We start from the raw sequence: 12,832 nt of genomic DNA, 5'->3' as shown, positions 1-12,832 counted from the left end.
ACAAATAAATATGTAGCTATTACAAAATACTAATATCAATTATTAATTAATGACGTAATTAACACTGTTCCCATTTTTGACAGATAATGGGGGTTAAAGGTCAATTTGACATGAAAACGGGACGAAGCTGTCTGCTAGGCTTACTCGATATTGGGGCAACATGTGAATGTAACTCAAACTATGAAAGTATCTTTTCAAACAAAATCTCGACATGGCTACTCTGTTGAATTCTCACCTTATTACCCACAGCGTCTAGCATGTGCTACATCTCAATATTACGGTCTAGCAGGTAAAATGTTGTATAGAATGATACAAGTCCCAAGTTTGAAAACTAATGTTGTACTTGCAGACGTTTACATTTGCTTTTTATATTATCGATTGATTTTTGTGATCCAATGTCTGGTGGCATCTGCTGAATTAACTTATCTGTAAGTTATGATCTGTCATAAAAACAGGCCTTTGCAATTACCGCAAGACATTTTTTCCAAGTGCCCAATGGTCTTTCTGTATCTCCTCATATTAATACTGAGCCAGATAATTGATAACTGACCATTTCCCACCAACATTATGACCATAGCTTGAATTGACCCTTAGAGATGATAGTTCATCAATGTTAGCACATGATCCTTCACTATAAGCAAAAGGAGCAGGCCAGTGAGACCTGAGTCTCCACATGTATATGGGCACCAGTGTTGCAGAAGTCATTATCTATTCCAAAGCCATGCACTTCTTGACACTCAACTGATTGAACTAAAGAGAAATTTCCTCCATTCAGTCAATACATTGAGGCTTTACACTAATGTAGAATGAAATGACACGTATCATAATTATGCATATACTTCTTCTTTACATCATTCTATCTTTGATTTTCTGTTTTTCTATTCAAATTCAGGATGTGGGACACTGTTTGTTCTTGATACAACTCCAAATGGCCTTGTCCCTTTGCGGATATACCAGTGGAATGATGGTTTGTTTGAGGTTACCTGGTCAGAAGACAATGACAATGTGTTGGTGACAGCAGCTGGTGATGGCAGTGTCTTATTGTGGGATGTGTCCCATCCTCAGGTGATGATGGATATGAACACAGAGAGATAAAACTGAAAATTGACAATTAAGTTCTACCTGTCTTGTACCCCCCACCAAAGGAAAAAAAATATAAGAAAGAGTAATATTGTAAGCAAGTGAATTTCCCATACTATTTATATTGTAGTATTTTCAGTAAGTCTGTAGCATTGAAATGAAGTGTTGATGGAATTACATGAATTGTCTGTGTGGCAGTTAACATGTAGGCACAAATTTTATCCTGAAGTATATGAATTCTGGTGATGTATTTGTCAGATTGATAAGTATCATGATAACTGTTTTTATTTAGGGTCCTCTAAAGGCATTAAAAGAACACACCAAAGAGGTATGTAAAAATAGTTTTAGTGTAACTAATTGAAGGATTACTGTAGAAATGTTGCTATATAACAGTTGATGTTACTTCATGATGATAATGAAGTAAAGGGCCCATGTGTTTTGTTTCTTCTGCCCTACCATGAAATTCCAGTGGTATTTACAAATATGACCATATCCCTAGCTGTCAATTCTTCATTCTGTTATACAGTTCTGTTTAGGTTTTTGTTTTAGAAGGAGATACATGTATTTGTACTGAGATGGTGTTGAGTAATGAAGATACAGGGCATGATAATATTTTATTCCAATCAACAACTTATTTTTTTTAAAGTCATGGTCCATAGATTCAAGAAACTCTCAGTTTATCCTTAATTTCTGAGAGTTGGATGGGGATATGTAACTGATATTTGATATGTACAGTAGTTGTATTGTTTGCAGCAAGTGATCTGTTAATTATGTTCAGGTATCAGCCTAGGTCAATTGGTACTTCACACAAATTAGCCAGTACCATGAAAATAATCAATACTTCTCTGAAGAATATTCATGTTCCACAGACACATCTAGTTTTGTACTTTATATACTGCCAAAAACTGTAAAATTCCTCTTATTAAAAGTAGAAATATTTTCCATGCTGTTTTTTCCCAAAATGAAGCAGGCACAGGGTGCTCTATATTCTATACCAAGTGATTGTGTAGAGCTTATAAGTTTTTGATATGTTGTGAGCTATTGAGACTAAGAGACTATAACATGTATTCCAGGCCTATTCTGTGCATTGGAGTCAGACAAGGAGTGAGAAGTTTGTGATCAGTGGGTCCTGGGACAGTCTGATCAAACTGGTTTGTAATAAAGCTTCTTTTTTACACCACCAGCAATAAAAGTTATCAAACATGATGGCCATTCTTTTGGGATCATTGAACAGATTTTGTCTTCTATGAATTCAATTTCTAATGGAAATCAGTAGTATGAACACTTATTTTCAGAATATGCTATACTTTGAGATATTTCATGAGACTTCACATTTAAGCCATTTCTGTTGTTTAAACAAGGATTAATCTTATTGTGTTATGGTGACAAAGTAGATCTAGAATCTTTTGTTTCATCCAAATACATAACTCTTGGTAGTGTAGTTAACTTGTGTCTATATTTATTACAGTAAGATATTTCTTGGCAAATTTTATGCTTAAAAATTGATTGATATTAATAACAATAGGACAATTCTCAGTAAATGCACTGTTACAATTGGACATCTTGCAGCAAGTTCTTTCTTTTATATAAATAGGGAAGCATTTATTACAGTAGGACTTCTCTCAGCAAATTCTCTGTTTTATAGATAAATTAATATTTATTATGCTTCTCGAAGGGAGAGCATATAGTTGCTATCCATTCATCCATTCATTCGTCTGTTTGTCATAATTTTGTCTGGTGCATAGCACAAAAACTATAAGAGGCGTTAACATAAAACTTTACAGGTAGACAGATCTTGATGAGGAGAAGTGCAGTGTACAAGAACCATAACTCTATTATGTATAATATAGGAGTTTTGCCTTTTTTTATTTTTCATACTTACTATTTGTCTGTGGCATTTGGGGAGCCTAACCCATCTCTGACTGCCCTTGGTACAGTAGGATTTCTCTCAGAAAATTCTGTGTTTTGTAAATAGATCAGTATTTATTACAATAGGACATATTTCAATGGATTATGTGTTTTATATTTATTACAGTGGGACATCTCGCAGCCAAATTCTCTAACCACCTTCAGTGGTCATAGGTCAATGGTCTACTCTGTGAGATGGTCACCACACATCCCAGGGTGCTTTGTTTCAGCATCAGGTAAGTGAATATAAATACTAATTGTATACAATGGTTTTTTGTTTGGAGTCATGCTTTTTATTTTCCATTTTTGCATTACACATAATATATGTTGTTTTGAACAGTTCTCTGCCTCTTTCATTCTCACCACTTTTTTATCAGAACAATGGTAACGTTTGGAATGTTATCAAAGTCATCATTAAAGTATTTCCACTTCGAATCTTAACCAACATTTTGGAATTATATATCGTGTCATGTGACCAACTCTGAGGCTGTGATAGTTCAGTTTAAAGAGCATTACACAAACACAACCTCAGGCAAACCATTACACAGTCTTATAAAAGATTCATTAAGTACATTTACATTTTCAAAGCATAGGCAAATCAACTTCATCAACAGTTGAGATGTTAACAAATTTACCTGTTCTTAATAGAATGTTCTTACCATCTTACACACTATCTCTCTACTTAAAGAAATGCTTAAGGAGACAGGTCCTGGGATTTCATTATCATCTCTTACACTGTACCACAATGCAAATATACTTTACATCGTTCATTTGTCTGATGAAGGTGACAGTGTAGTCATTGAAACATCACTCAATTTCAATTGGTTGTGTTAAATTGATATGATAACATCTATTCTGTTAACATTACCAAACCCCAAAAAATGTTCCAAGATATCTTTACTGTTGAACAGAAAAATTATGCATTATTTAGTTAATTCACACTCCTAATGGAAGTTGTATCATTTTCTGAACAGAAAAATCAAGTGTTGATAAAACGATATTGACAATATCACAATAATGGTCACATGATCAAATGGTGTTACTGCCTCACAACATGTAATGCATTCTCTATATGTTCATTGATGAAGAACAAAATGGTAATGTTGTGTAATAGTTTGGTCTCTTGTATAGTAAGAGTTGTCTCCTCTATTCCAATTTTGAAAGGTGATCAGACACTGTGTGTATGGGATGTCAGGAAACCCCAGTTTGCTCAGACAGTCATTCCTGCTCATGAAGCAGAGGTACTCAGCTGTGATTGGTGTAAATATGATCAGGTATGTGAAAATATTAGAGACTATTTAAGGGTGAATATACATTGTATGTATACTGACTTACAGATCATTGAAGGTTATCATCATATAGCTGCAGCTTTTGTATTAATCTGCTAGTAACTGAAAGTGAGTGTTATATTTCAACAAAAGAGAAGATTAATGGAATTTTTCATTCACTTTAGGGTGAGATTGTGGGATAACCCGATAGGGAAGATAATTAAGCCTTGTGTTTGACAGCTTAATAATTTTCCCCAAAGGTTAAGATCCCCTTATCTTACCCTAAAGGGGGTGAATTGATTTTCATCTCTTTTTGTGTTTTCCTCGTCCAAATGCAAGACAAAGTGTTTTGTACGTTAACAAAATATGTGGATGGCCTATGCATAGTGACAGGGCCTGTGTCTCAAATGCTTCACACATTGATTTAATCTGACTCTTGATATTTCACATATATATTTTGATAATAACTTGTCGATTAAGATGATTTTTAATCTAATCTTGATGATAACACAGGATTTTCAGTTTTGAGGATAACACAAGATTTCAGAAGCAGACTAACTAGTGTATGTGTGTGAACTCATAAAGGTAGTTCCACTTCTGGGTCACATCAGTGACGCCACTTAAATTGTTTTCAGAACATGTAAAAAGCACATGTAGCTTGTTTTAACCCTAGGGCAAGACAAGGTAATCTTACTATGGGAAAAAGCACAGACTTTCCTGTTGTGGGTAAGACAGAATGGAAATCATACTTAGTTAAAAAGAACTAGAATATTCCAACCCAAAGTAGGAAGATTTTGGAAATATTTCACACGACCCCAGGCTGGCCACTAGCTCATTACTTTGACATAAGAATCATTCCATAAGATAGAGGCTGTCAGCTGACTCATAAGATAAATATATTGGGTAGCTAGATTTTTCTGGAACTGTGTGTAGAATTTTTATACTCATTTACTCATTTATATTACAGAATATGGTGTTCAGTGGAGCTGTGGATGGTACCATACGTGTGTGGGACATGAGAAATCCTCATACTCCAGTCAACCAACTCCAGGGACATCAGTTGGCTGTGAGGAGAGTCAAGGTATATTCATATGTGATAGGATCTATTTAAGTTAGAGGAAATCAGATTTGTAAGTTGTTCGTCAAGCAAATTGATTGAACAAGAGAATACCTTATAAAGCTGGAGCTTTTACATAAGTAAATCCTTTTGATGTTTTAACCGTTACCATAAAATGATTATACATACATTTGTAATTGTTTTCAGTATTGTCCAGGACTTTCATCGAAGGATTTAATATGTACTTCAAAATATCATTATTAACCTTTAAAATGTAGTTATGTCACAAGATACAGTTTTCGATTTTCTTACAGAATACAACTTTGCAGAATATTTGGGGTTTACAGTTTTGCAATATGATTTGCTTGCTGAGAAATATTACAAGGAATTATGTTTGTGATGCTGCACATGAAAAAGTTGTTGATAAATAGAAGGAATCAAATTATAACTTCTGATTTGATCGGTTTACATGATAAACAGTAAGTGATATCATTATGATTTACATTTGTAGGCTTCTCCTCATGCTGGAAACATCCTGGCTTCCTGCTCTTATGATTTCACAACCAGGTTAGTTTCTTGTGCTGCTGATAATAGAATTGAAACTTAGCAGTCAGCTGTAAGATTGGAAATTTTATAAAATCCTAAGTATACTATACCAGTAGACACATAATTGTAGTTGGGGTGCTTGTCAAAGTCACTGGATGATAAATATACTTTTGTTACTATACTAGAAGACTCACTTAGGAAAAGAATTCTAAACAATATCTTGACCAGATACATATCTGCTTACAGATGTTCACATTTCTTACCAAAAGCACCTATAATTTTGACTGTCAAAGTGAGAGAAGTGTAGGAGTATTGTTAATTTGCTTGTTTTTTTTCTAAATGAGGGTCTTACTTAATCTCTATACTGCACATCGTTTATTCAGGATTTGGGACATGACTGCCCCTACTGCCCTGGAGGTGATAGAACACCATACAGAATTTGTTTATGGCCTAGACTTCAATCTCCATATTCCTGGACAGATTGCTGACTGTGGCTGGGATGAGCTGGTGCATGTTTTCTCTCCTCGCATACTACAACCATAAGTCATCCACTACTTAACAAACTGGATCACAGATGAATGTTTTCTGATCCTCAGATTCAGCACTCAGTAGCCTTAACCTTCATATTCCTAATTACCGGTAGATATAACTGACCATGGATAAGCTGGTTCATGTCTTCCTATCCAAACCACGGTCAGTTTTAACCAGGCTCATCAAGCGACTAGGAACGAAGTCTTCACCTATCATTAAGTAATTTAAGTTTCTCTATCAGTGTGTTGCAGCCTGTAACCACAACATCTGTTAATTCACTGATTGTGTCTGGTGGGAGGTGGTGTACATCTTTCCACACAAGTTCACTCTTTCAGTTGTGATTGATTAAAAAACTAATTATGTTTTCAGAACTTGAAACATGGATTGAATATGTATATGTTTTGAATGGTGAATGAAATGGTTTAACAGTTTATATTAATTCAAGATTCAAGAGATGCATCATGTTTTCTCATCAAAAAGTTGCTTTTGCATAATGTTGATATGTTTTGTAAACCTTGCAGACAAATACTTAAGGAATTACCAGAATAATAATGGACTACATGTTTTCATCTTCATTTACACTGTATAATCACTGTCTCACCAAGATAACCTGTCATATTCACCTTTAATTATTATATTGATTACTAGCAAGTCAGTTTTAAAACTTGGAGCACAGGCAAACCACAATATACAACCCTTACAGATGTGATCGCCCAGTTTCAGGTAAAGTTCAAGTTGATATGTCATTTCAGTCAAGCTGTATCATAGACAGCACCAACATTTGTCACTTTACTATAAATTGAAATATATTTAAATCTCTGATGAATTTTCATTAGGTTTAAGTTTTCGTACCTAAATATTCATATAACTTATGAAGTATTGACAATTCTTTTATGTGGATGTCAGTTTCTTGAGAAATGTCATATCTTGAGAATACCTCAGAGTAATGTCACAAAGATCTACACCTGATCAGATGCAGGTTTGCCATTTTTACCTTACATATATTTTCTAATTTTTAACTGAGAATAAGAAATGACAAGAATTGATCTCTTTCTGATTTATAGTCATAATCAACAGTTAACCTTCTTTAAAGTGTAACCTGTTTGTGGGGGAGAAAGGTATAGTATGAGGCTGGTGATGAGGATGTGTTAATTCATAACACATGGTACAAAAGAGGATGTATGAAATACAAGCTAATATGTGACACTGATATGTATCATTTAATCAGGGTCTTGTTTCTTTGATTTAATGTGATTTATACATTTTTATATAAGTTTTTTATTGTATCATAATCATGATTACATATTAGATAAATATTTGATAACAAATGTTGTTTTCCTTGTTGTTGACAATATACATGTACAATAAAAAACAATAGTGATTAATCTCAGGTGAAGATACAATTTTGTATGTGTGAGCTGCAAAAATAGTGAGAGTTTGAAAATTCTTTGTGCAATATTCCAAGGAACTACGGAGATATCAAAAGGTACAGAAAGAGAAAAAAAGGAGCTGAAGAGACCCTGAAACTGTAGGATGTCAACAAGCATGACGTGAGAAGACATTAAATAAAAATGGAAGGTCAAACACAAGAACTAAGGAGTCCTCAGAAATGATAGAAAAACAGTATGAATTAAGTTGATACTAAGCCTAATAAAGTGAATGACAAGAACCAGGGAAACCAAAAAAACCGACAGGTGAGACATCAAGGGTATCCAAGATGGACAACTTCAAATGACAATCTGCAAATATGTATTTGTTTTATTGATGAGCAAGACTGAAGATCAAATGACGTTTTGATAGTCAGGTCAAATAGATGTAACTCCTAAAGTAACATAATTTTAGCTGTACACCCTAGATTGATTTCAGAAACCAAAAAAGGGTGAGAACACATGCAAGTTCAGATTTAGAAAATCAGTTTCCAGAACATGAACAGTTATATATAGAACCATATGCCATTAGGGCATAATGTCACGAGGTATGTATAACTCCTTATCAGCTATAACTTCCACAGGGTTTAAAGATGTTCTGCCCAGGAAATATGCTAATTACTTCAAAATGAGGGACATGTAATATGTATTTGGTTGAAAGAGTCGCCGACAATCTGAAAAACCCACCCAAATGACCTTACAGATCATAGAAGCCAGAGCTTAAAGATAAAAAAGAGTGTACGAAAGACACACAAGTGAATAGCACCTTTTGATAATTTAGAGTTAGGTACAGTAGAGCCAAGCAATGAATTAAACTGCATCTCACAGCTGTTTCGTCCTTCTAGGACTCGTCAGTGATGCTAAGGACCTAGATTTTGATGTCTAGGTGGCAACTAAAGCAATTCAAAGTGATCGAAAGAAAACTCGAAAGTTAGACGGGTAGGCGCAGCAGCCCCATACTTGAATAAATTCATAATTTTCACACATAGATACATTTAGAACAGCGACAAGTACTATTCTCATGAATTAATACGTTGCATGCAGGTAATGGCAAATCTTGAGGACTTATAAGTCTATCATTTTACCTTTCTCTTAAAATATTGCAAAGTTAGTGTTATAAAAATCGGTTAATGTGCAGAAGAAATCTACATGCACTTTGAAGATTTTTGTTACTTCCGAAAAAAAGCTATAATATCTGTGTGCTAAAGGTCAGCAATCAAGCAAGCAATTGAAGATTAAAAACCTACAAATTAATAGCTCATTATGATTTAGAATTCTATACAGGAGAGCCAGACAATAATGTCTTATCTGCAGGTACAATGACGTGTCTGTTCTATATAATCGTAAAATAAGGATTTCACACCAGGATCAAGGAATACAGACTTATGGTTTTGTCTTCAGGGCTAACCAAATCGCTCTTTGTCCATCGCCCGTCTGTTGATCGTCTGTCCTTAAACAATTCTTGTTATCGCTATTTCAAATTTCGTACGTTAGTTTTCCTTGTTCCCTAGTTGTGTATAGACAAATTTGGAACATATTGGAAAAGCAGGATGATCGACAGGCGGCCGTCTTTGCTTTTGGCAATAATAGATTGTTATCGCTATTTTTTGCTGAATTGATAATTCTCAAATTTCGTATTTACATGTATATTCCCCTTTGTCACTAGCTGTGCATTGCCTCATTTTGGGATTGATACGACAAAGAAAATGGTTGATAGGCGACCATCTTGAAGTTTTACTGTAAGAAGATCGTTATCGCTATTTCTGTAGAAGATTTATATTGGGTCTGATGCGAAAAGTAAAATGGTTGACAGGCGACCTTATTGGATTTTGACCGTCATAGCTTGTTATCAGTTTTTGTAAGGAAAGACGTGAAGGATAATTTTCGTCTGGCGGCCATGTTGGATGTTGGAGACTTTTGGCCCTTCGTGGAAAGGTCATATGCTAACTTACTTGTCTTTGAAGGTCATCTCAACATAATTTTATACGAACATTTTTATTTCTTCACTTGATGGTCAGTGGCTTGGTCTTTAACTTTATCGTTCAGGAACGGACAACCATTCCGACTTAAACTCTCATACAACATGACACGACAAGAAGTCTTACAACGGAGGCTGTCTATTAAACTCTCATACAACATGACATGACAAGAAGTCTTGCAATGGAGGCTGTCTATTTCACAAGATCACCTTACTTATTCTTGGCCTTTCAATCATTTTTGATGAAGATGTGAAAAATTGTTATACATAGAAAAGTTATCAGTCTCTCAGTCTCTCATAATTTTGTCCGGAGCGTAACACTAATAAAACTTCAGATGTAGATAAATATCTCAACAAGGGGAGGTGCAGTGTACCCGATCATTACTCTCGTTTGCATTATTTAGGAGTTGTTGCCTTTTGTTAGTTTTCATACTTTAATTTTGCCCGGACCATTTCACTAAAACTGTAAGAGATATGAACATGAAACTTCCTGGGTAGGTAGATCTTGACAAGTAGGAGAGCAGTGTACAAGATCTATAACTCCCTTATTGCCTTTGTTATTTTCCATACATTAATTTTGTCCTACTTGGAAAGCATAACCCGTTTCTGATAGCCCTAGTTTAATCATTCACTACGTAATGTTTATGTGTTGGATTCGAACAATTGGGTGTAAACAATAGTAGGCAAACCATTAGGTGTAAACAATAGTAGACAAACCATTAGGTGTAAGCAATATTAAACAAACCATTAGGTGTAAACAATAGTAGAAAAAAATAGGTGTTAACAATAGCAGATAAACCATTAGGTGTAAACAATAGTAGACAAATCATTAGGTGTAAACAATAGTAGACAAAGCATTAGGTGTAAACAATAGTAGGCAAACCATTAGGTGTAAACAATAGTAGACAAACCATTAGGTGAAAACAATAGTAGACAAACCATTAGGTGCAAACAATAGTAGACAAACCATTAGGTGTAAGCAATATTAAACATACCATTAGGTGTAAACAATAGTAGAAAAAATAGGTGTAAGCAATATTAAACAAAGCATTAGGTGTAAACAATAGTAGACAAACCATTTGGTGTAAACAATAGTAGATAAACCACTAGGTGTTAACAATAGCAGATAAACCATTAGGTGAAAACAATAGTAGACAAACCATTAGGTGTAAACAATAGTAGAAAAAAATAGGTGTAAGCAATATTAAACAAAGCATTAGGTGTAAACAATAGTAGACAAAGCATTAGGTGTAAACAATAGTAGATAAACCACTAGGTGTAAACAATAGAAGACAAACCATTAGGTGTAAACAATAGTAGATAATCATGAGGTGTAAACAATAGTAGATAAACCACTAGGTGTAAACAATAGAAGACAAACCATTAGGTGTAAACAATAGTAGATAAATCATTAGGTGTAAACACTAGTACACAAACCATTAGGTGTAAACAACAGTAGATAAACCACTAGGTGTAAACAATAGTAGACAAACCATTTGGTGTAAACAATAGTAGATAAACCACTAGGTGTTAACAATAGCAGATAAACCATTAGTTGTAAACAATAGTAGACAAACCATTAGTTGTAAACAATAGTAGACAAACCATTTGGTGTAAACAATAGCAGATAAACCATTATGTGTAAACAATAGTAGACAAACCATTAGTTGTAAACAATAGTAGACAAACCATTTGGTGTAAACAATAGTAGATAAACCACTAGGTGTTAACAATAGCAGATAAACCATTAGGTGTAAACAATAGTAGACAAATCATTAGGTGTAAACAACAGTAGACAAACCATTAGGTGTAAACAATAGTAGACAAACCATTAGGTGTAAACAACAGTAGATAAACCACTAGGTGTTAACAATAGCAGATAAACCATTAGGTGTAAACAATAGTAGACAAATCATTAGGTGTAAACAACAGTAGACAAACCATTAGGTGTAAACAATAGAAGACAAACCATTAGGTGTAAACAATAGAAGACAAACCATTAGGTGTAAACAATAGTAGACAAACCATTAGGTGTAAACAATAGTAGACAAACCATTAGGTGTAAACAATAGTAGACAAACCATTAGGTGTAAACAATAGTAGACAAACCATTAGGTGTAAACAATAGTAGACAAAAAATTAGAAAACCAATAGACAATATTGACAACTTGTTTTGAACAAGCACAGCTGGATAAGTAAGGTTTTAAATTTCATTTAAGCTTATTTAAAGTTGAATTTGTTTCGTTAAATGTGTAATAACTACACTCTGATTTACTATAACTAGATGTATTTCTTCAATGATTCCTTTGTTCATTCCAATCTTGTATCCTTGCTCCAGAGGGTTTAGTCTGGTTCATAATATTATTATTCATTTTTTTTCTAGTTCTGAATGTTACATAATAGACGACTGCGTTCTAAGTTGAAGCCGTGATATTATTACACATTTATCTCGTTTTGAATATTTCATAAACTATCAGAATAGACGACTGCGTTCTAAGTTGAAGCCGTTATATCATTTCATTTTTTCTAGTTTTGAATATTTTATATCCTGTCAGAATAGACGACTGCTTCTAAGTTTAAACCGTTATATCATTACATTTTTAGTTATACCGAACACTCTGTCAATTACTTATCAGAACCATCACGGATTTGTAACCTGTTCAGTGTCGAAATGTGAGTGTATTTTAACTCACTATTGGAAATGTATATACATGTGGTAGGTACATGTAGTTCAGGTTAATTTAACCAGCATTACACGGCAGTATAGCTTGAACGTCAATGATCAAAAGAACTTTATTCAATAAACTAGTTAACTGATTTCGATATTAGAAATCACAATCAAGTCAACTACTGAAATATATATTCACCATTGAAAACTAGCCAACATTGGGTTAGGGCGACAATCCATGGTAAGCTCCACTGCCTTCTCAGGTGGAGCTGGAGTGCGCATGTCGATAGAAACAAACACAGCTGATATATCACATTGGTATACCTACATTATAATAGGGACGTCTGGTGGACTGTCGGTACGACCGTA

General features: G+C 34.2%; 1 protein-coding gene across 1 annotated transcript; it reads left to right on the top strand.

The window, feature by feature from the left end:
• Positions 1-122: 122 nt before the first annotated feature.
• Positions 123-7,775, top strand: LOC132547903 (peroxisomal targeting signal 2 receptor-like). Its single transcript, XM_060211707.1, has 9 exons — positions 123-289; positions 893-1,065; positions 1,373-1,408; positions 2,154-2,231; positions 3,116-3,224; positions 4,153-4,262; positions 5,224-5,337; positions 5,825-5,880; positions 6,243-7,775. Exons 1-9 carry the CDS (start codon positions 181-183, stop codon positions 6,400-6,402), a joined length of 945 nt encoding a protein of 314 aa, XP_060067690.1. The 5' UTR covers positions 123-180; the 3' UTR covers positions 6,403-7,775.
• Positions 7,776-12,832: the final 5,057 nt, after the last annotated feature.

The sequence above is a fragment of the Ylistrum balloti genome, unplaced genomic scaffold, assembly GCF_031769215.1.
Source record: "Ylistrum balloti isolate Yb309-2 unplaced genomic scaffold, AGI_CSIRO_Ybal_v1 Utg369988, whole genome shotgun sequence".
NCBI lineage: Eukaryota > Metazoa > Mollusca > Bivalvia > Pectinida > Pectinidae > Ylistrum > Ylistrum balloti.
This window is presented reverse-complemented; position numbering and strand designations above follow the sequence as displayed.